Raw genomic sequence first — 23,508 nt, 5'->3', positions numbered from 1 at the left:
TCTGAGTACTTCAGGAATGGAAAATAGGAGCACTTGAAAAAAAAATCAGAAAATGGACTTGCTTCTGGCTTCAATTAAAACCAAAGTCAGCATGTTGGTGTCACTGCTGAGATCAAACAAGTCTGTGATCTATAGGAGAAAATTTGTAATGCTAAGGATGATCAGCTTTTGACTCCTTAAATGCCACCTTCTGCTCTAGACCTCAAAATGCACAAGGGAAGCTGAGAGCTCTGTTTTTAGAATAAATAGAGAAAGGTCAAAACAAGTGTCCCTTAAAACCAGTCTCCATCAGTTTTAGCTACTCTGGCTCTAAAAGGAGCCTGCAACAGCTTGTTTTCAGTCACTCTTTTGTTTTTTTTTAAATGTTTCCTTATGTAGGCATGGTCTGGTGCTTTCTTAAAAAACTTTTAAAAAACCAACAAATGCCATTCTCAATGTTTTTTACTTTGAAAAAGAAACAACAGTTTATTGGAAATGACACTTTTTAACAAAAAAAAAAAATCACCAGTATTAAAGCAAAGGTTTTCTAACCCATTTAACAGCTAACAAAACCATCCTTCTCCTCCAGAAGAAAACTGCTTAAGCACTGCTCCCTCAGAGCAAAACCTGTTCAGTAACAGTCAACTTCATTATCCTCTATGGTCCTTACAGCAGCAAGGATGTCCTGTAAGAGGGACTGAGGGCTTTCCTCCACATGGTCACTACTTTTATTCAGCTCATCATGCAGCTCCAGTAAGTCTATTGCACCCAGAGCTAACATCATGCTCTCTGGATCTTGGAAATCCACTCCATCACCACCATCTGTGGGGAAGTTCTGAGCCAGAGAACCCTGTCTTAGTGTCCTCTGTAACCAGGCAATGCCACGTCCTGCAGGTGAATCTTCAATTTCTTGTGGATTCTCCAAAGTACTCATGGGGTAGAAATGACCTCTCAAGCCAACCAGCACATCACAGGCTCTCTGCCCCACGGGTTTGTCACAGTCACACAAAGATCCAAACAAAAACCCAAACAGCTTTGCTCGACAAAACACCTGCAGCAGCTCGTTCTGCGGGGTGGAACTTGTGACTGCAGAGGAGACAGGAGCATAGGGACACTGGGAAAGCTGGCAAATGGTCTGACTACAGAAAACTTCAACCAGCTCCAAACCACCAAGTCTGACTTCCCAGTCTAGGTCATGCTCCACAGTCTGGATGACTCTAGAGACAAACTGCTCTGTATCTTCCAGCTGACCTGTGCAGCCTTCTCTCAGCCACTTGGTGAACATGCTGATCACAGCCCTTCGAGGAAAACCCTCTGAGTCTGTTGACAAGATTTCCTGAAGCTTTGCTACAATGCCCTGGATGCAAAAAGACAAAGCACAGTGAGGGGAGGAACACAGAAAGAAGAACAGCAGAGGTGAAAAATCTTGTCATTACTGGTTGTGCAATCTGCCTGCATGAACAGGTAACTTGTGAATAAAGTTATAAATAGTACAGCAGTAAACTGATGGGTAATTCTGCTCATGCAGAAAAGCTTTTCCTACCTCTTTGTTATATTGATTGCCTATGGCAGGTGACTCTGGAGCAAAGCAAGTAACAAGGGCCAGGTGTCCCACCGCAGTCACGGCGCTCGCTCGCACGTAGCTCTCCGGGTCCTCCAGCAGGTTTTCTGTGAGCCTCAGCACCTCTGAGGACAGGAGACACTGCCTGAACTCCTTCTGGTCTGTGAACAAGACAGCAATCCAGAGAAGTGGGACTTTATTTCCTCTGAGCATGAAGCTGTTTCCAGTGCAAAGAGTCCTTTGCCTCATACAAGGATGGCCACTGCCTGCAGGGACAGCTGCCAGGGAGAGGAGCTGCTGCAGGGACCAGGCACATCTCTGTGTCAGGCTCCCCCTCTCCCAGCAGCTTTTAGTCAAGCCTTGACAGACACTGGAACTTGGAAAATGTCACTTAGAGTTGTTTTAGCAGCAAGAAAGAACTTTCTGTGGGCAAGTGGGGACATGGTTCCAGCCTCATCAAATTCATGCCTTTGCTTAAAGGAGGAAAAAATATTCTTCCTTTCCTGTTGTCAAGCATATGACAGAGAAAACAAAAGTAACTGCAGCACTGAGAGGGGCTGCAGGTAAAGTGCTAATGCAGCTGAGCGTGCTGGATACTTCCCTTGTGACCTGGGGACAACAGCAGTTGACAACATTCCCCTCCCTTCCAACATCGCAGAGCTACCTTAAGAAAATTAGCATTGCCTCAGTGCTACCTGCTGCCATGCCTGAGCTATCAGTAAAGTAGAAAATCAGTAATTATTCCCAAGCATATAAAGCAGGTCTAGGCTTTTAGCCTCCTAAAGCCCAGCCCCCAGCCTGCTGAAAGAAACCAGACTCGAGTGCAGAGCAAACTAAGAACCAGAAAGTATTATCTGCCATTAAGCACTGTCACCTGCCTTGACAGACATGTCTCAACACCCCTCAGTTTAACTCACCAAAACTGCCATTAAGGCAGGCACAGCAATCTGAGTTCAACAGAAAAAGCAGGGTAAGTTTATTAACATTTTTGTCAGATTTTTATCATGATCAGAGTAAAAATTTTGACACTTCTTTCTTTTCTCAGCCCTCCAGTTACAGGTCAAAAGATGCTTCACCAGCCTGACTGACTTTCAAAGCATAAAAAGAAATACTCCTCAAATCTGTACTGGTAAATCTTTGCACCTACCTCTCAAGCACTTAACCATGGCAGTGAGGAATTCCAGGGAAGAATCTCTTACTTCCCAGCATGGACTGCACAAACGTTTCTGGAGCACCACAAACACATCTGTAAAAGGCAAGTGACAAACCTGAACAGACAAGAAATAGAACAAGCCTTACTGAAGCACTCAGTGTACAACCTCTGCATCATTTCATTTGATACAATCCCTTTTGCTGCTGCTGTGTGCTTCTCCCAGAGTTCTGCAAAGCACTCTTTGGGCAGCTAAACTTTAATTCAACATAGCTGTGAACAAGTGAATCCAGTGCTTTGAGCAGGAAAGGCAGGCAGGAGCAGATTTCATGTGTGCCACTAGCTGCTGTTTGTCCCAGCTGGAACAGCTTCATTACCTTCCAAAATCTTCTCAGTTTGTTGCCTCTGACTGTTGGAGCAGGACAGTTCTTGCAAGTGCACCAACCACTTGGATGTAGCTTGAAAGGTTTTCTTTAGAACCTGAAGCAATGTAAAGCAGATTGACTTTACTACAGGGGGAGGCAGTGTTGCCTTTATGCCTTTAAAGGTAAAATTCATTTTAGCCTCAAACTTACAGAGGAATTCTCTGAGTAAACAAATGCATATGCCTCCTTACTATGAAGCCAGCCACAAATAAATGGTGCTTAAATATAATTTCTAACAAACACCTAGAAAATCCCTGTGTTCAGTTCAGTATTATGAAGTTCTAGTACCTCCAGCTTTGGATTTTCAGCTGCCATCAGAGTCACTCAAACAAATCAAAGCAAAAAAACCAAATCCCCCGCATAAAAAGAATTCAATACTTCATGACCATGTCAAGTTGGGCATGTCAGTGCTACTCTTAGACATGATGGCTCCATTCTTCTCAGGAAGTCTCAATGTACTGGTCAGTTACTCACTCATTACAATTTTAGCTGTTTTCTGCAAGCCACCCAGGAAAAGTGTTCTACATATTCTAACACGAAGTGTGCTAAGAAAAAAGTGTAGTCAAACCCTTTCTCAGAATTATACCCCACTGGGGCAAGCTAATAGACCTGGATCTCTCCCTAGTTCTATACTCACAGTAGGGCTGGTGTTTGGACTCTGCAGATATGCCAGAAGGACATCAAACAGACTTCCTATGAGTGTGTCACAGTCTGAAACAGAGAAAACAAACCCAAAGGACCGATACTGAGAGATGGAGCAGCCAAATCCCTGCTGAAATACAGAAAGGCACCAAATTGTACAACTGTTTTGGATAAGAAAGCAAAGATTAACTCACCTTTTTTCTCTGAGAGTGCTGCAAGGACATCAAGAGCTGACTTCTGCACTCTGAAGCAATTGATCAAATTCCGGCTTATTTTGCTTCCCAGAGGAGAAGTTGGGCTCAGGAAGCCATTGCAGAATTGCAATATTGTCATGAGAGAGCGCAGCAAAGACACACAGGGTAAATCCACTCTTAAATGTTTCTAATGGGTGAGAAAGAAAAGAAAAGAGTTTCCAGCAACAGTCTCAAGTACAGAGCAGTTTTAAGTCAGAAGGCAGCAAAAATTGTAAATTCTAGTGAGTTCTTCAAGTACCACAGTGTCAATAGCTGCAAATAAATTATCTTCCTCTCTTCCAAGAACTATTGCACAGATAGAAGGAGACTCTTCCCACTGCTTGGGAAAGCAGTTCAATTTATGTTTCTTCTCAGGATCAATAACTGCAATACAAGTAAGGTATGCTAACAAAGCTCATCAAGACAAATTTAAAACTTAAGCCCAGTCCCTCTTTAACAGTCTCAGTATCCCTCTGTTTTCCTATTTAGAGCCTGCTGTGCTAAATTTCCTTTAACTATGGAAACCCTCACTGCCAACTCCTCTCCACATTGTTATGCTCTACTGCAAAAGTTTGCAACCATCTTAACGCTGTCTTTCAAGGACCAGTTTGATTCCCAGGCTGTTTTTTTCTCTCTCTGAATGTTACCAGAGACAGCAGCTTCTCCAGGTGAGCCAGCGTCTGACACAGGAGACCAGCACAAGATGTTTTGGAGGACAGAAGACTTTCAACAGTGACAGGATCACTGACAGACTCATCCAGCAAACCTAGAGGACCAAAGAAGGGAAAAGCTCAAGTCATCAATGAATAGAAAAGGCTGTGAATACCAAGATATTCAGGCAATGTAGTATGAATATCCCTTCAAATGCAATTGGCAGTAGGATTTACCACAAACACTGCTACTGTCATTGACTCCTCCTACTATTTTTCCTCCAGTTTGGTCTGCACCAGGCATTTAAAATACTGGCAAGAACACTGGCCTCTAACTTTTCTGTCACAACTGTACCTGCACATTCCAGAGGCTGGGAAGCTGCTCTCAAAATACAGTCCATTGGCTGAAGCAGAACAGTCAGTGCCTGAATTCTGACATCTTGTGGGCTTCAAGGAGGAAACAGCAGTTACCAACACAAGTACATTTCAATTCCTTCCCAAATGCTGAGCAGGACAATGCTTTTCATTCAGGCTTTTAAACAAGCCAGCAATGACAGAGCAACAGTAACAGTAGGGGACCTTCAGATAGCAGAAGGGAACCTTTTTCTAAGGTCCCCTTGCTAACTGAAAGCAGGGGATAAATTGCTCTGGAATTTAGAAGCAGCTTTATCAAGTTAAGTAAATAGAGAGCGAGATCCTGTGTAAGGAGGCTGGGAGAGAGGCATATCTTGTCAACAAAAGAGTGTCCTTCTATCTTAGAATATGAGCGTTACTTAGCCTGTAAATCAGTATCTGTATGTGCTGTATTCATCTGATGATTTCCTGCTGCTTTTTCACTATCTAAAGGGGAATCACGGAGCAGAAACACCTGCATAGTGCAGAAATTTCATTGCAGTAAGTCCTACCATTTGCAGAGCTTCAAAAGTCCCACTGCCAGAGGACCTGCTTGTACTGGGGTTAAGTGTTCCAGAGCAGAAGTTACTAATGCCCAAAAGCTGCCTTCAGTGCCACAAAACACAGGGGACCTGAGAAGACAGAAGTGTAAGTGTAACCTATTCCATGGTGGCAAAGAGATCTATGTCAGCACAGGCTCCAAGGTGCCAGAAGATCTTTACCGTGCCACATTAAGCAAAAGTTCTGCCAGCACAGGCTGTGCTTGAACAGTCTCCTCCAGCAGAAAGGATTCTATTTGCTTTGCTATGTCTGACCAAAGGACTTCAGTCCATGAAGCATAACAACTGCCAAAACAACTGCCAAACAAACTGCTCAACAGTTTCAGGGACCGCTCAATGTGAGAGGCAGAGCTGGACTGAAGTGATTCTTCTATGTGCTTGACAATCATCTGGGCACACACTGGCCACTCACAGTCCTTTGTACTGAGAGCTTTCGATGTTTCAGACTCCAGAGAGAAGGTGAACATGTGCACCAGGAGCTGGCTGGCAGCTGAAGCCACAAACAGGCTGGGATCCCCTTGCAGAGTGAAGATCACATCCATGCCTCCTGTGGGAAAACAAAACAAGTCACTGGAGGAACAACCAACCATTTATGACTCTAATTCAGGTACCACACAGTGTTAAATGGTGATGGTGGGATTTCCTTACACTTTATTTTGTAATCTCTACTCAAAGTCAGCCAGTCCTTAGGAACAAGCAAATGGAAGAAGAAGATAAAATTGTTTTCAGATCCTCAGGGGTTTAATAACTCAGGATCAGACTTCAATATAACATCAGTAACATTAAGAGAGTTGACAACACACTCAGTGTGTATTTATGGACAGAGCCTGTACCATCTCTGGCCATAACCACTAGGAAAAACCTGAACAGCAGCATCAGTACCACTTTCCCATCACATGGACAGCAGTTTGTGCTGCTCTTTAATACCAGTACAGTCTTTTAGGCCCCTCTGTACATGGGATCTAAAGTTGGTGTTAACAGCACAATTTACATACTTCCATAACAACAACCGGATTGCAAACGTGTGCAAGCACAAAGACATAAATGAGCCTCTGCTTAGTTTTTCTGCACTAAAATCATGCTGAAATGTGCCCTTCAGTAGCAGTTACAAACAGGAATACAGATAGCTCTTAGTTTTATAAGGGTAATTTTGTAAGATTCTTTCCTCTCTTAAAAGAGCACCACCTTCAGTGTTTGGAGAAAAAAACCAAACGCATAACTAACTTAACAAAGGTTAACTTAATGTTCAGCTAATTTAACCAACATCTTCCAACGACTTTGGTGTTCTGACAAATGGCTTATTTTAATCTTAAATAAACAAATACTCCCATCTTGCTCATTTGACATGCGAACAACAGCCTGGAATGGCAGGGACACAGCAGATGTGGGGGGATGGCAGCCCCAGCAGCACTCACCTGTGGAGCAGAGGAAGTGCAGGGCAGGCTGGTGGTGCAGCATGCTGTGCACACCCTTCAGCCAGGCGCTGCGCACCGACGCGTCCTCCCACGCCGCGCCGCCCCGCGGCCCCTCCCGGCCAAAGAGCCTCCCCAGCAGCTTCTCCTGCTGAGGCAGGGCAGAACACAGAGAAAACACTGAGCAAAAGGGCTGCTCTGTCCAAGTCAAGAGTATCAATACTGTAGTGAAACCTCCTCTTGCTAGAAGTTTCATTAAAATGGGCAATTTGCAGAATCTCCTGCTTAAACGCAACATATGGACAAACTAGAGTGCTCAAAACCAAAACTGCTTTGTTTTCATGTGCTACGGGACAACTTATGTGTATCAGTTCCACCAGACTGCTTTATACACCTGTACACATCTCTTCCCTAAAGGAAACCTTTTGGGTTTTGTACTAACATGTATCCTGTTGCAGAAAGCAAGGCTTTAAAAAGCTCCCTCATTTTTGCAGGGAATCAAAAATTTCCTGTCATCCTTCTATGGAGGGAAAATGGCATTTGTTAGTGCAGTTTAAATCTACAGGATGTGTCCTGGGACACAGAACTGTGTAGTGACTGCTGTGAAGTAGTGTTACCCCATACATTCTTTTGAACTAAAAATGGGAAGCACCACACATCAGCATTCAGAGTCCTGCTGCGGTGAGACAGCTGCGAGAAGCAGCTGTACGTGGGAACTGAACAGGAACGCTGACTGTAGGCCCCTGCTGTCATAACACTTCTGCTGAGTTGTTCCATGCCAGCCATAAATTTATTAAGCAGAATATGCACACTTCCAGGGGTCATCCATACCGGAGGAGGCACACACAGAGCAGCAGGTACCTGGCTGGCCGACTCACCTGCAGGTGCTGGAAGCGGCTCTCGGAAGAGGCGAGGATCCCGGCCAGCTGCAGGGTGAAGGCCAGGATGCCGGGGCTGGGATCTGCCAGGGCCAGCACGGAGCTGATGAGCTCTGTCAGACACGGGTTATCCTGCACCAGCTCCACAGTCGCATCTGCCCGGGAGAGACCAGAAAACAGCAGGTCACTGCCAGGACTGCCCTGTCGCATTAAAGTGGTTCCCTCAGCTGAGGGAAGCCTTGCCAGCTGTTAGAACTGATGAATTCGGGTTCACCCACAGCATTTTCAGGTGTCACAGCACCTCGGATAGTTGTGGACACACGCAAATCCCACCTGGACCTGTTCCCGTCTAGGGGACCCTGCACTGGCAGGATGCTGGATGATCTCCAGAGGTCCCTTCCGACCCGAACTATTCCGGGATTCCGTGATGGACCTCCGCTCCCCTCGGACCAACCCCCGGCACTCACCGAACCACGTCAGGCTGCGGAACCAGTCCAGCAGCTTCTCCAGGCAGGTGTCGTCGAGGCCGGGCTGCCGCGGGTCGGCCAGGGCGGCGCAGACACCGGGGAGCAGCACGGCGCACTCGCGGGTCATGGCGAAGCGGCGGCGGGCCCGGGCCACGAAGCGGGACTGAGGGTCGCACATGGCCGGGGACACCGGGCCCGGCACCGACACCGGCACCGACCCCGGGCCGGCGCGGCCGCACGGCGAGTGTCGCAAAGGGGGCGTGGCCTGTGCCAGCAGGGGCGTGGTCACAGCCCGGTCAAGGGGCGTGACCCGGGCGCTCCCGGGACAGGCGGCGGGCGCGGGACGGCGCCCGTGGTGCACGGGGTGGGGTTGCGCCCTGCCCGGGCTTGTCCGAGCGCTCTCGGGGAGAAGCTCCCGGCCTGGCAGTGGAGCGGAGCCCTCGCAGGGGCCGCTCCGCCGCCCGCTGGGGTTTCGCTCGCTGCGGGGCCGCTTGGTGTCAGCCGCGCTCCGCGGCCAGGCCTAGCGCCACCCTCGGCACTGCCGGCTCTGCGCATGCGCCACTACCTCGGGCCGCTGGGGGGCGCCGGCACCGCGCGACGATTGCCATGGTTACCGCGACCCGGAAGTGCCGCTGGGAGCCATGGCCGCCCCCAGCCCTGAGCCGGCAGCCACGGCCCGAGGGGGCCCCCGCGGCCCCGCCGCCCCGTGAGGCCTTCCCGCCACTCTCCCACCATGGCCCGGGGGGCCGGCGAGGCGGCCGCGGAGGGGGAGCTGGTAAGGAGTGAGCGGCGGGGAGGAGGAGAAGGCCCCGGGTGTAGGCCTGTTTCGGCCCGGGCTCGGCTCAGGAAACGCTCCCGGGAGGTCGGAGCAAAACTGCGGAGCCACGGAGACGGTGGCTCGGGTGGGGAGCGGGATGGCTTCTGCCGTCTGCAGCCCGCGGGACTCCGCGCTCTGCCTGTGTCTCCCTCACTGCCCCGCAGCACGGCACACAAGTGACGAACTCTCAAGCTGCGCTAAGGAAGGTTTAGGTTGGACGTTAGGAGGAATTTCTTCACAGAGAGGATGATTAGATATTGGAATGGGCTGCCCGGGGAGGTGGTGGATTTGCCGTCCCTGGAGGTGCTTAAAGGAAGCCTGGATATGGCACTCAGTGCCCTGGTCTGGTTGCTAAGGTGATATTGGTCCATAGGTTGGACTCGATGATCTTTTCCAACCTAATAATTCTGTGATTCTGTGTTGGTGTTTGTTTCCCACCCTGTCAGCAGCCAGATGGAGGTTTTGAGCCCTTTGGGAGCCCCCACGTTCTGTTGTTGTGTGCTGTAGGTGGCTCAGGTTGGGGCTGTTTTGTAGGAGCAAAGGGGCTGTGAAGGTTACCAAGCAATAGTGGTGGGGCTGTTATTGCACATTTGTATCTTGGTGAATGTTCTCTTGCTACCATTTATCAAGTCTGAGCACCCTCCACATTCTCTGATTCCAAATATGATAGCTGCAGTTAGGGAGAGAGATATTTCAGAATGAGGCGCCTTAAAATAACAAAATTAATCAGTGTGCTGCAAGGAGCATTGCCTCAGGAAATGAAAAACTGTATGGCCTGGTGTGTGAGGACACATCCCTGCTCGCTCTCAGCCAGCACGGCAGGCTCTTCAGCCTGCTCTGTTGTCAATCCTTGCTCCTGTTCTGCCAGCCAGGGTTTCCAAAAATACTTCATCCTTTGCCTCTTGCAGGTACAGATCAGTCTCTTTGTGTCCAAAGATTGGTGCTGAGTGCCACAGGGTCAGCAGTAAGTGGGAAAGGTCTTTTTGTGAGGGCAGCATCCACATAATTTGAAAGCTAACTGGAAATTTTCCTTCAGCTGTGGATGTGCCTGCATTTGAGAGGGAGGGAAACTTGTTTTCCTTGTATTTGAGGTTTTTTCCCTGGGCCTGGGCACTTCTTCATTTCAGTATGGGAACTGAGCTTTCCCATAGCATAGCAGGGGTAGGACAGGTGAGTGAGGAAGAGCTGAGTGAGTTGCAGCTTAGATGGTGGAGAAATTCATGCAAAGCCAGCTGAAGGTTCAGCTGGTGTAATGCTGTGCACTGCAGTGCCAAATCTCTGTGACTCAAGTGCAAAGTGTCCCTGCTCATAGCACAGAAATTGAACTGGATGATCTTTAAGGTCCCTTCCAACCCAAAGCATTCTATGATGGTTCATTTCTGAAGTGACTTTCACAATATCCCAAAACTATTTGTACTAGAGCAACTGATGCTGGCTTTTGCAGCAAGAGCCCCACCATCTTTCAGTGACTTTAGTGTTTCTGGAAAATGGCTCATTTTTATCTTGAGCAGTTTACATTTTAGCAATGCAATGGAAGAGAAACAGAGGCTTTGGTCACAGTGCTTGCTGTTTGAATTTATTGTGCTCCAACTTTGCTGAAGTGTAGAAGTTTTCTGGATGTGTATTACAAGCGGTTGGTCAATAGCAAATATCCTGTCTGTGTTGCCCAGGGAGATGACAGCCTGTCTGTGATATCCTGCGAGTCAGACACAGCAATGGTGAGTTTTGATTAATGCTCCAGAAAGCATCTGCATGCCTGCTGCATCTGTGTGGTGCTTCCTGCTCACCAAGCACCCCTCAGAGAGGAGAGTGAAGAGTGGTGCTGCAATGGGCTTGAATCACAAACCTCTGATTTCTGATGTAATTCTGGCTTCCAGATTCTCAGCACTGGGGCTGTAAATGATGTTTAGCTTTATTTTGCTGTTCTATCAAGCTCTGTGGGCTTAAGTAATCCTTTTTTGAGAGTTTTAATGGAATTGAATAACTCCTTTAGCTAAAGGGTTCTACAGATCAACCTCTGCTCTGGGATCATCTTGAATTTGCTGCCACTCACATTTAATATTGATGGGAAAGGTCTTATGTTCTGAGCAAGAATTGATAATTTATCTGTATAATCAGACTTCAGTTGGCACAACCTTAATTCTGGTGACCATTACTGTGTCCAAATCTATATATGCTTGATGCTACTGTTTTTCTTTTCTATAGAAAAGGTTTTGTCTTATTAGAACAAAAGATCTTCATAGAAAATGGAGATTGAAGGCAGTTTTGAGATTATATGATGAAATCTTAAGAGTTGCGTATTTTCAATACATAAAAAAAACAATTTCTCTTTCAGAAGTTAAAGAAAAAGATTTTTCACAAGCCTCCAAAGTCACCAAGTAAGTGTTCCAAAACTTTTTATTCTGCAGTTGCAAAACCAGATACGTTTGTGGGATACAGGAACTGGGAGCTTTGCTTGAGAAAACATCTTGTTATTCTCTTCAGAATCATTCACTGCTGTGTGCAGAGCACATCTATTTGAGGTCTGTTCTGTAACCTGTGAAAGCCAACTTAGACTAAAATATTGACGTTTATGGATTGGTTGAATTCTTGACTCTCCAGCGTAGACTACTTTTTTCTCATGTTATGCCTTCTGATGGCAACCATTTTGAATTTTTTGTTCTTATCTTTTTTGAGAAATGCTGATACTTGTTGTGTAGAGAGACTGGAATTAGTGGAGCTCTCTAACATCCAGTCATAGATATCTGTGTAGATTTAGTCATTCTCTGTTTTATTTGTTGTGATAGGTTGTTTTTTTTTTCACAGTACAATGTTGTTATTTTTATTATTAGATCTGCAGCTTTAATATTGTTTGTCCCTTTTTTCTGGGGTTTATGTTTTTTGCTATACTCTTCCATTTACATTCCTTCATAGGCTTCTAGTGAATGTTTCAAAGAAGGCTTTATCTCCAAGTGTCATTAATAACAACATTTGGATGTGCAGGTATTATAGGGATGCCTATCCAAACTGTACACGTAAATATTTCCGCATGTGTTGAGTTATACTGCTGTCACTCTGCCTTTTTCTAAGCCTCTTCATTTTTTGGAATTTTTTTTTTTTCTTTCTAGTGGAGTTTTTTGAGTTTTGGAGGATTTTTTTATGTGACTGTCCCATTCCTCCATATAAGCCAGTATGGAATATACTGTTAAATTCTATTTTTACAAGTAATAGGATTGAGTCTGGAAACTTTGAAGAACAAGACAAGAATTTTAGTGATCTTGAGCTTTTGAAGGCAACAGTGAGATATTTTCTTTTGCTATAGAGTCTCCCTACAGCTCAAGCACACAACTGTATCCTAAAAAAGCTGCAGCTTGGCGATCTCTGCAGGGAACGGGCAGTGCTTGTTTTGAGAATGCAGCTGTTAAAAACCCAAGGCAGATGTGGCTTGGATCTCTGAAACAAGGTATTAGTATAGAAATGTTGTTTGCATTTATGGATGAAATTCATTGTTGTGGATAGCTTAACATATAAACTATTAAAAATAGATTTGTATTTGATTAAAGGCTACATAGGAATTAATTTCACTGTAATTTATTTGGGTGGTTGGAATTATCTGATCTTGAGCATTGGCATTTATAGAGGGAATAATTAGCAGCATCTGGAGCTTTCCATGTTGCATTTGCTCAGAATAACTCCACAAATTTAATTCAAAATTACCCCTGATTTTTGTATTTTTGTTCCATTTCTCTTGGCAGGAATGAGCCGTGCTCTGAAATCAGATGTTGACACAGGGCATATGCGAGTTAACATTTCCAGTAGCACTCCAGAATATTTGAAGGAAGCTCTAGGAATGAAGAAGCCAAAACATTCTCGTTCTTCCAGTAATGGTAAACTCTGTAATGGTGTGGTAGATAAAAGTGAATGATCTTTTTTCCCCCTCTGAAAACACACGCTGCTTAAGATCTTAGCTTCAGTAAAGCAAGAGCCATTTTAGTTTGCTAAAATGTATGTGTCAAAATATGATCCATGAGATACTTTTTGAGATTCCTAAATTGGTTAAGGCAGGGATTTCCAATTTTTTTGAGCAATGAATCACCATTAGCTTTCAGAACTTTTGCAAATTGCCATGCATTTGCAGCTGAAAACATTGCAAATATAATATGGTTCAATGGGACAGCTGTAGACAATTTATTGTGACTTCAAAACATAGTTTAGGAGCCATTGATAGAAACCATCTGCTTGCATGAAATTCTATGTAATTGACTCCTTTTACTTCTTCTCTAGAAAGTGTTTTATCATGTGGTTGTGACATTAAAATCAAATGAGTTTTATGAGAAGAGCAAACATTCAAAGTTTTATTCTACTTTTCTAAAAGGAGAACTGTAAACTTAAAAATTCCACTTCCATTTAAAATGGCACCTATACTTTTACTGGTGATACACAGTTTCTGGCAACTTCACAAGGTGATATATTTGTGCATGTTAAGCATAAATAAAAAAATGTATTCTAGACATCTTTTAGAAACCTTTTGTAAATTATGGATTTATTGGGATGAGAAGACTGCAGTCTTCTGTGAAGTTTGTATTATTCTTGAGATGGATATTTTAATATAACACCAGAGAAGAGAAGTAATTAGGAAAAAAATGGCTGCAAAATCTGGCATAAGTTTCATACAGTAACGCTTCCATTTCACCTCCGTTTCTAAAATTAATTTCCTTGCTGATTTTTCTTCTTCGAGGAAAGAAAAAAAAACCTAGTTTCCACTTTGGTGCTGATCTAGATATTTCTTTTTAACTGCAAGGTTTCTGGTTGGTTAAAAATACCTCTTTTGGATCTACTTATTTTACATACCCCTTTCTGTAGGCTATATTCCTGGAACTCCTGACTACAAAGAGAAAGAAGATATGTATGATGAAATTATAGAACTGAAAAAGGTACAGTTTCTCTGACTTACAGAACAAGTCATGGCATTGCTCCATCCTGTACATATCCTGGCCTTAATGATCCAGAGTACTTTGGTTTCTACAACTTGAGACATCTACCACATTTTTTGCATTTGTAATGTAGGGCTAAACTAAAGCTTGTGTCTGTCTAATACAATTTCACTGTGGTGATATGGTTTGGGTGGGTTTTCTGTAGAGGTTAGTGCAGTGTATGAAGGGTGAGGACTGGGCTTGTTGAGTTCTGGGATTACCTATAGACAAATACCTTGGCTGTGGTTGATCATTTGTGTAATTTGCCTTTCTGTTAGACCTTTTCCTTTTGTCTTCCCTCTCTCTCCTCTCTAAGCTGTCCTGTCCTGGTGGCTGCCCTGGTCCAGTGTGATGGTTTTGTCTTTTGTTGGTTTTTCCTCTTTTTCCATAATTGGATTTGTGTTGACATCAAAATGTGTTGGCATGTGAAAACTCTGCATTTTCCTATTTCTGAAATGTGCTTAAGATTCTTCTCCCCTCTCCTAGACAATACAAGCTCAGAAGAATGAGGGAGACCGAATGAAAACGAAGCTCCGTCGACTGGAAGAGGAGAACAATAGAAAGGATAAACAGATTGAACAACTGCTGGATCCTTCCAGGGTGGGTATTTCTTGAGGGGATAAAAGTAGGGCAAAAGAGTAGGAGTTTGTAATGTGGTAACTCGTAGGAGTGATGGGCTGCAATATGAGAGGTGTTGTGAAGGGATATCTGGTCTGTTATCTCAGATCAGCAGGCCAGCTCAGTTCAAAGGAAGTTGATGCCATGCAGTGCAGATAAGCTCTTTTAGCACAAATACCTTTAATTTCTGAAGGTAAAATAAAAATGCTGTCTCATTAGGGGCCACTTTCTGAGTATTTTGCCTGAGAGTAGAAGGGGGTTAACCCCTTGCAGGGTGATAGGTTCATGCAGTCCTGAGACCCGACCAGGAGGCAGAAGAGCAGCCTTGTCAGGCCCTGACAAGAAGTGTTTGAGGTTATAGTCAGACTTGAATCTTACTGAATTTCTTGTGGCTGTCACTGTGTGACCTACATCTTGGGAGAAACGTGCTAATACAAAGCTATGGGCATAGGGAGTTCAGAATTTCAGCTGTTGGACTGTGGAGTTGAGCAGGTTGGAAAATCCTGTGGAAAGATCCAGCAGTAGAATAAAGCAGCAGAGTTTGTCACTTGCTTTTTCTGTGTTACTTTGCTGGGCTCTGAGCTGGCATGAGCTTTGTCTGAGAAGAAGATTGATAATGGATGGGTAAGAGTGTCTTCATCACTTCCTGCTTTCATTTGTCCTTTTTCCTCTTACTAAGGTGAAACATTGCTAAAAAAATAAAATAAGGTCAGAAAGATTAATCAATTAGGGAATCACATAACCTTTGTCTGTTAGCAGATAAGGAGTCAGTAACAAAGATCTAGAATTAACTTTATTTTGGGGAGCTTTCTTTGTCATTGTCTTGAGTCTGTTTAGAGGGTATTCTCCCTATCATTTGCTGCTTTGACATTGGCCAGGTAATGAGCAATGCTGGTTTTATTTTATGGTTGCGTATCCATATTCTTAAGCTCATTATGAAATCAGGCATCTGATTTTATCAGTGTTCCCTTTTTCACAGGGTAGCAGATGTGTATGATTTACTAAGTACTGAAATATGTAGAAATAAATATATCTGATTAGGTACAATTTATAAAGACAGGACAGACAGGAATAGACCTGTGAAGAGACAGATTATTCAAGGACTCACGAGCTCTTTGTTCTTTCTGTAGGTGGTTACTGGATTAAAGCAGAAGATTGTCAAGCTCGAAGAGCAGTGCAAGGAGAAAGACAACACTATTAAGTATGACTTTGAGGGAGCAGGGGGGGTAGAGGCTTGTACTGGATGAGCTAATAAAGAGAATTAGAAATCCATGTTATTTTTCATTTGTGTTCTATTCCTTAAGACATTTTAATAAACTCCTAAGAATGTATTGGCAATTATGAACCAAAAAATTATGAACCACCAGGTTGCAGTGTCTTCGCTGATCTGACCAGATTATTTTTATGTCATTCTATTTTCAGTGAATTCCAGGCAGATGTGAAGACCAATAATTTGGAAGAAGTGAGGTTAGCCATGGAAACCTACTATGAAGAGGTATGTCTGGCAGGTCCTTCAGTGTGCATGCAGAACAGGAAACTGGTCAGTTGTTGAGTCAAAGCCTAAATGGAATGTTTAAGATAAGTTTCTTATAACTTAAAAACACCTGTCATTGGTAGCAGGTTTTCATAGTTATTCTCATAGCTCCAGCTGAACATCCTGAAAAAATCTTCAATTCTTCAGTAAGTTGAATGTGTTAATGAAAAAGGGCAAATAAAGAACCCACTGTACATCCATAAATATACTGTTGAGATGGAAGCAAATTTAACAGTAGCCTGATTGTCAGTGATGGCATCATTAGCTCTGCCACTACCCAAAGAGTCTTGTTCTGATTTTTGCCTATTGAAGAAATGTGTTGCTGTGGAAGCTGTCATTGCTAATGCTCCTTAATGGAATCTGTATTTCACAGGTTCATCGCCTCCAACTCCTCCTGGCCAAGTCTGAGACTATGAGGAAAAAGTATGTTTAATTCTTCTGATGCAAATGTTTGCATGCATGTGTTTGATACATCACTTGTGTCCTACTTTAACTGATGGAAAACTACTGCATGGGAAGAGTTTTTGTCATTTAAATTGCTGGATTTGCCTTTTGGTACTGCTTTGGTTGGCTTCACCACCTTAAAATGTGTCTTAGTCACATTTTTTTGCTTGTAGATAGATCATTTTGTGCATGTGGAAAAATACCAGAGCTATTTAAAAAGTACATGATAGCGCTGAAAATTTATCTCTGTTACATCTTCCCTCATAATCACACCTATTCTGGCATCACTGGTAATTGAAACAAACTCCCTGGATGTTTGGCATTTCACACTTGAGTCAGTTCTGCAGCTTGCTCTAGAGTGTGTGCTGCAAAGAAAATGTTCTTGGAGTAAACATTATTTGTCTTTGGTACAGAGACACAGACTAGTAAATTGTGTCAGAGAAGCTTGTAGGAGTGCTTGTCACTGGTGTGCAAGTGTGGGCATGGTGGTGAAGGTGAACAGTTTACAGAGGCAAAAAAGTCAAAGCAAAAAGGCAGAAGATAAAGCCCCACTAAGAGAGCAAATCAAAAGCATCACTGCAAGTGAGTTTTATTTAAGCTGAGAGAAGGGTAAGAGTGTCTTGTAGGACAGTAAAATTTGTTACCACACCACTTCAAAATATAACCTCCTAGTGTTAAGTACAGACAACTGTCTTGAGTGTAATTATTTAGATCAATAGAAACTCTTTAAGGTCATTATTTATACTGCTTGTGTTCCCTAATTCACTGTCGCTCGCAGATTGAAAACTGCAATTTGTTTTGTCACTTCTTTTAAAAAAATAAATATTTTGGCTCAGGGCTGCAGTGACCAGCCTCTCAAGGCTCTAAACCATCACACCTAATTTATTTACAGGTAAAAACGAGTCATCAGGTCTCTTCCTTGTCCTCATTTATTCATAGCTTCAAAAAGTGGTGGTCAGGGCAGTTTCTCTCCATTATGTGACTGTCAGTCTCTGCTGGAGAGGCTGAGCACTGAAATAATAAATCATGTTGAAGGTCAGGACTCTGGCATATTGAAAGAGTTGTTTGAGAGTATTTCTTTCATGATCCTTGTCTCCATTAGTTCTGGCTGAAGTGAATGGCATTTGGCTTCTCTTTTTCAGTGTTAATAGTGAAGTATGGTTATTTATATGTGAAGCTGTAGTATCCAGTTGTAGCTGGAAACTAATTTTTCAAGCCCTCAAAATGGACTGAAATAGATTTTTTAATTTAGATTTAGATGGGCCTAAAATAATGTCACTGAGTGGAATTGTTATGATTTCTATCATTCCTGTCACTACCCCATTTTGATGGTGTGTTGTGTTTTGGTTTTTACTCTTTTTTTTCCCTCTGCTGCCTGGGACAGCTGTGTGAATAGTCATCCATGACATCTGGACAGCCTTATTTGTTTGCTTTTTCTTTATTTCCTTTTAATTTCTAAAACGGAGGTCAGCTAAAAATTCAGCCTTTCACTCTGATATCCTAACTGTAGGCCGCCTCCCCTTTTACATTGTAATTATTCCAGTGGTTGGGATATAAGATTCCTTCACAAACTCTTCTGTGACTGTCACTGGCATTTGTGCAAAACTGAGTCCATCAGTTACTTCAGGCCTTTATTTCCAGAAGTCAGTTTTTAAGAGTTTTCTCATAGCAATAAAAAAAATATTTTGTCTCGCTAAAAATCTGTTTTGTGAACAAACATTACAACTTTGCACATCTAGAAGCTCAGATTTTTTCCCTCACTTTATTAGAAAAAAAGCTAAAAATCCCTGTAGTATATTTAAAGTCATTTTAACACATAACAGGCTTTCCCATTTCTGATGCCTTTCATTTCTATATTAGTTGTATTCTTCAAATCTGTTTCAAATCTCTCTGGGGTTTATAGACACAAGGATAGCTTCTTTTACGGTAGAGCACTATTCCCAGTTACCTGAAAATACACTTGGGTGTTGGATTTCTTTGAGAGTTATTCCATCTCTGTCTACCCCTCTCTCTCTGCCCCCCAGTCTCAATATTTGTGAGTGAACCAAAGCCATGCAGAACCTGCAGGTTGGCTTTCTGTGCTTTTTTTTTTTCTTTTTTGAGGAGTCTCACAGTTGGCTGAAGTGTTTTTTAAATCAGACCTTCACAGAGTGCTAGTAAAGCATTATAAGGTTGGTTAACAAAACAAACAGAAAATAAGATAAGCAACATTCATACAAGTGCCCTTGTTTGTTCATAGATGGAACAGAGTAGGGGAGGAAGTAAAAGTAATAAATGCATTTTCTGTGTTTCAAAGTATCGTTTTTCTTTGACGCAAATTAAAACAATTGTGGAAGTGTTGAGCGAGATGATCTTTGTGTGCTTTTTCAGAAAAGAACAGGTAACTCCCCAAATAAAAAGAAACAAGAAATGTTATTATGGGGAAACTGAGGCTGTCAGTTCAGCCATCTGATTTAAATAGTGAAGCTGCTCCACTGTTTTTAATGCTGCTTCTTTTCTCTCTGCTTTTAAGTTAACTTTCTGGTTTTGACCCCTTTTCCAAGTACAGAGGGCAGAGACACCCAAAAACGACTAAAGGCACTGAATGCTGCTGTGCTGAGGTTGTCCAGGAACATCAAGGAATTGCAGGCTGAGAATCAGAGGCTGAAGGAAGATCTGGATCATGTGCTGAGCAGTTCCCCTCCTCCCAGTAAAAGAAAAAGTACGTGCTAGAAAATCAGTGAACGTGGGGCAAGGGATTTGGGTGCATCTGAAAGATGTGTGACAGGGACCCTACCAAGGTAGAAATAAGGGAGTTATTACAAAGGTGATTCAGGAGTGGCAAAGGTGGAATGAGAGCATTTCAGGAGTCTCTGATTTCTCCAATCAGCTCTGTGTTTCCTCTGTTATTGTCCCTGAGAATTCTAAACTGGAACTGGTAGGGGGAACTTTTTCAACAGCTGAGAACTGGTGAATGTGAGTGGCTTATATTGATTTTGGAGCTAATTGGTTTAGAAGTCAGATATTTTAAGCCAGTTCTCATTTTTTCATTGGTAGATATTTAAAGTTGGCATTCAGAAATCTTTAAATGGTCTTTTGATATAGCCAGAAGTTTCAAAAAGCAAGAACAATGTTTCCCCATGGATGTAGTTACATGTTTAAATCTTTGTTATTGTATTTAGATTATAGTGAGTGGAGCAGACAGAGGCTGGTGAGGAGGATTTCGGATCTAGAAAAAGTAAGTGGTCATAGTTAAGTGGATTTCTTACCTGTGTGGGAATAGAAAATGCAGAACCACTGTCTTGTGCTCTTGGCATTTTGTCCTTCAATGTCAGCCTTGTGCATTCTGCCTCATACACATAACCTGCTGCCTGTAGCATGAACCCTCTCTTCCTGTTTTCTTTTATCACACTTGTTAGATATACATGCATGTTTTAAAACTGATCTTTTCTCATGGCCTAAATAAGGTAATTTCATGTTTAATTTTCCTTTTTTTCTCTTTTTGTGTGTGTTTGCCATGTAAACTTGCCCTGCTTAGAAAGTGTGTGCCATGGAGAGCAGCAGGGTGTCCTCAGCTGATAGTGAGGCATCACAAGTGCTTGCTGTGTCATCTTCACCTTCTGTGGACCTGGATCATCCAGCATCCCAACCTTTAGACCATGGTGAGGAATGCTGTCGCCTCCAAAGGCTGGTGAAGAAACTGAAGAGTGATAGGAAGGCACTTCAGAACCTCCTGCTCAGTAAAGAGTAAGTGTGACTCTTACCTGGGATGTTCTTTTGAAAGTGTGAATTATTTCATCATTTCTGATCTGTTATGAAATGATGTCATAAGGACTTCACATTTTCAGCTAGAAAATTAATTTTGAGAATCCCTACAGTTTTTATTTGAAAAGCTTCATTCTAATCCTACTTGCTTCATAAAATTACATTGCAGAAAAAAAGCCAAAGGATGGGAAATGAGAATTTCTGCTTCTTTCTGGCACATTTTTTAAGGCTTATTTTTCTGCCAACCACACTCAAAACCCTTTGAAGGGTTATATGTTTATGCAGCACTTCTTGCTCATATTGTGGTGTGAAAATTTGTGTGGTTTTTTTTTCAACATGGTTTGTCCTGATCTCCCACTTTCTCCATTTAAACCTGCCTTCTGCCCTCTGTGGCCTCTGCTCTCCCCAGAAGTGATTGATTTTGCAGTTTGTATTGCCTGGACTGGTTGGTGTGTCAGGGCCTTGGGGCAGGTTAATCTGAGCACTGGGAGCAGGGACATGCCCACAGGGAGGTGTGTTGGTGACACTGCCTCCTGTATCACCTCTCAACAAAAATGCACAGTGAGAGCATGTGAGGAGGCCTTTTGCTCCTCAGCAAAGGGTGCTTGCACTTTGTTTTGTTTAAAAGGAAAAATGAAACATTTAGTTACTTTATGAATTTGAGAAAACCCAACTGATTTAGAAGTTTAAAGAAAAAAGTAACTACTTTGTGGGAGTATGAATGTCTTAGGTATCACTTTGATTTCCTTGTACCTTTGTAGATTAGATATCAAGCAGTTACTGCAGGCTAAAGCTGAAGTAGAGCTGGAGCTGCAGAAGTGGCAGAATAAGATAGAAGAAAAGAGTACAGAAGAGCAAACTTTAAGGTAAAGCATTTTGTATTAATAGATCCTCTCAGAACCCCTCAAAAAAACTCTCCTAAAGTATAATTCTCTTTTGAAGTAGCTCAAATTCTATAGGAGTTCATCTGAACTGCAAGATGCTGGGGATTCTTTTAAGCAGAAGTGTTTGGAGGGATGGAGTAAGTTACTAGGGGGAAGAGTTCTATAGGGTGCTTTTAGAGGAAGTGGAAGACCAAGGAGTATAGATCTTATAAAAATAAGATCTAAATTGTAATAAAACTTATAAGATAAATGGAAAAAGCTTTTATGTTGGGCTCAGACATTTTTTCTCTAGGAAAACACTGTACTCTCTTTAAGCCTGTGTTTCTAGACCATTGCCTCTGTGTTATTCCAGTTACTCCTTGTATTCTGTACAACTGTGAGTGATAATCCTGTGCAAGGGAGGCACAAAAAGTGATTCCAGTATTGTTCTGTGAGAAAGGACTTTGTCTGACAAATATAAAACCATTGCAGATCTAAATACATTATTATTAGTATCAAGGCTATCACAGTAACCTTGGGACTTTCTTAGTTTTACCATAAGGCTGTGCTATCACAGATTGAGAGTTGATGTTATGTGTCTGTTACTATGAGAACAGGTATCATCCTGAGCAGTTTCCCTCTTTGGCCTTAAAAAACAAACACAAAGCAACTAAGTGCTATGAAATAGGTTCAGTGTTTTCAAAGCAGAGTCAACAGAAAATTTCTGTAAGCTGTGAATATCTTTGCTTTTCCAACCATAGCGAGGAAATCCGGAACCTGACACAGAAAGTAGGGAAACTGGAGTTAAAACTGGAGGAAGAGAAAAGACAAATGGCAGAAGATACAGTGGAAAAGCTTAATACGGTACAGCCACATTTTTTTGTTTGTGTTCTTCATTTTTCCTTGTGCCTGATACAGATTTCAAATGGAGCTGGTAGTCTGAAGAGCTTCTAGTTGTGTTTTTTCAGAGATGCATTAAATCTTGTCTTAGAGATAATGATGGTTAACTCCCACTATTTGTTAGAAATAAGTTATTTCAACAATTAACAATTAACACGGCAACTTGAGGAGTTTCTGGAAGTTGTTCTGTTAGTGATCCTCTGCATTGCTTTTTCTCTTGTTCAGTGTTGCAAAAGCCTTAAACTCTTAAGTATCTGGGGCTTTTCCCAATGCTTAAATAAAAACTTTGTGGTTACTTTTGTCTTCTTACAGCGTCTGAGGCCATTGCCTAATTTCAGTCTGATTTTTTAGAGGAAGGGAGGTTTTGTAGGAATTGACAGCTAGATAAAGAATGGAGGCAAAGGTAGATGTGCTCACTGGCAGACTGACAAAAGATAAAAATCCCTTTTCAGTGGGATTTTCCTTTTTCAGTGTTTTTTTCCTGCTGGCCAGGTGGTCACTTAGAGCCCAAAAGCTGTCCAGTCAGAAAATACTTACTTGCTTTTCTGTTAGGATGGAAGTGAGGTGCTTTTCCATGGAAAGATTTACAGGATGTAGAGCACTAATCATCATGGAAATTGAGAGGGTTTTAATTCTGCTGTTGGTGGAACATAATATTTGAGTCAAGAATTAAGGAAGATGTCAATACAATGAAATAAGTGAATTTTACTTCCAAGTGAAGTTTTTCTAGAGTTGAGGTATTCATTAACATAATTCTTCTTTCTGGTTTTTCTCATACCTAATAAATATATTCATGCATCTGTTAATCCTGGATAGTCTTAAATGTGGTTCTGTAATCAGTTGGGGGTTTTGTGAAATATGTCTGAGCTGGATATCTTTACAATCTTATTTCCCTCTTCCAAATGTGGAAATTGGCCAGTAGAGATGGATGGGCACTGACGGAGCTGCTTTCAGAGGCACCGTGGCCTTATTAATCTCCTTTCACTAAATACTACTTGGAAATTATTGCTGGAGATTTTGATTTGCACTTAAAAATAAATAGAGCCTGAAATACACATAGTAAAGAATACTAATAAAAATGTCTAGTGGCTTAAGAGGGTTCTGGTTTCTGATATACTGTGCCATTCTGTAGATTCTTTTCTGTGTGTTAGAGGCTCATGGATGCTGGAGGATGTTTTGAATACCAAATAACTGAAGTCTTTAAAAACAGCCAACAAACAGCTCCTTTTTCCCTCTGCAGACTATATATATTCTTGGCCAGTAACCATCCATTTATTGAAATGTTC

At 42.5% G+C, this 23,508-nt stretch overlaps 2 protein-coding genes across 10 annotated transcripts in view; one reads left to right on the top strand and one right to left on the bottom strand.

Annotated features, from left to right (window-relative positions):
* Positions 1 to 442: 442 nt before the first annotated feature.
* On the bottom strand, positions 443 to 8,620 carry BRAT1 (BRCA1 associated ATM activator 1). Of its 2 annotated transcripts, none has more exons than XM_058849541.1 (13): positions 8,351 to 8,620; positions 7,884 to 8,038; positions 7,009 to 7,156; positions 5,756 to 6,140; positions 5,546 to 5,665; positions 4,996 to 5,087; positions 4,638 to 4,756; positions 3,952 to 4,138; positions 3,753 to 3,826; positions 3,068 to 3,170; positions 2,688 to 2,786; positions 1,523 to 1,701; positions 443 to 1,336 (listed from the first exon to the last, which is right to left on the bottom strand). In XM_058849541.1, the coding sequence occupies exons 1-13, from the start codon at positions 8,526 to 8,528 to the stop codon at positions 611 to 613; spliced, it is 2,565 nt and encodes an 854-aa protein (XP_058705524.1). In that variant the 5' UTR covers positions 8,529 to 8,620; the 3' UTR covers positions 443 to 610. The 2 variants fall into 2 exon arrangements, with proteins under 2 accessions (XP_058705524.1, XP_058705525.1); XM_058849542.1 differs by having other exon boundaries at positions 7,009 to 7,153.
* Positions 8,621 to 8,748: 128 nt separating this feature from the next.
* Positions 8,749 to 23,508, top strand: part of IQCE (IQ motif containing E) — a 28,178-nt gene continuing 13,418 nt past the window's right edge. For 7 of the 8 annotated variants that reach the window (XM_058849543.1, XM_058849548.1, XM_058849551.1 and 4 more), the window contains exons 1-15: positions 8,749 to 9,125; positions 10,838 to 10,885; positions 11,503 to 11,545; positions 12,469 to 12,609; positions 12,902 to 13,033; positions 14,010 to 14,080; positions 14,606 to 14,719; positions 15,868 to 15,938; positions 16,160 to 16,232; positions 16,645 to 16,694; positions 19,259 to 19,416; positions 19,877 to 19,932; positions 20,233 to 20,441; positions 21,221 to 21,325; positions 22,084 to 22,186. In XM_058849543.1, the coding sequence (XP_058705526.1) occupies positions 9,084 to 9,125; positions 10,838 to 10,885; positions 11,503 to 11,545; positions 12,469 to 12,609; positions 12,902 to 13,033; positions 14,010 to 14,080; positions 14,606 to 14,719; positions 15,868 to 15,938; positions 16,160 to 16,232; positions 16,645 to 16,694; positions 19,259 to 19,416; positions 19,877 to 19,932; positions 20,233 to 20,441; positions 21,221 to 21,325; positions 22,084 to 22,186 (1,416 nt within the window). In that variant the 5' untranslated portion in view covers positions 8,749 to 9,083. The remainder of the gene's footprint in view (positions 9,126 to 10,837; positions 10,886 to 11,502; positions 11,546 to 12,468; positions 12,610 to 12,901; positions 13,034 to 14,009; positions 14,081 to 14,605; positions 14,720 to 15,867; positions 15,939 to 16,159; positions 16,233 to 16,644; positions 16,695 to 19,258; positions 19,417 to 19,876; positions 19,933 to 20,232; positions 20,442 to 21,220; positions 21,326 to 22,083; positions 22,187 to 23,508) is intronic. The other variant, XM_058849544.1, reaches the window with a different exon arrangement.

Source organism: Poecile atricapillus, chromosome 14 (assembly GCF_030490865.1).
Source record: "Poecile atricapillus isolate bPoeAtr1 chromosome 14, bPoeAtr1.hap1, whole genome shotgun sequence".
Taxonomy (NCBI): Eukaryota; Metazoa; Chordata; class Aves; order Passeriformes; family Paridae; genus Poecile; species Poecile atricapillus.
This window is presented reverse-complemented; position numbering and strand designations above follow the sequence as displayed.

Coding starts and splice junctions, on each gene's coding strand:
- BRAT1 (XM_058849541.1), bottom strand. CDS start 8,528: ATGTGCGACCCTCAGTCCCGCTTCGTGGCCCGGGCCCGCCGCCGCTTC. Junction 5,088..5,545: donor CTTTTGAAGCTCTGCAAATG/GTAGGACTTACT, acceptor TCCTCCTTGAAG/CCCACAAGATGTCAGAATTC. Junction 1,337..1,522: donor GCAATCAATATAACAAAGAG/GTAGGAAAAGCT, acceptor TTTTGCATCCAG/GGCATTGTAGCAAAGCTTCA.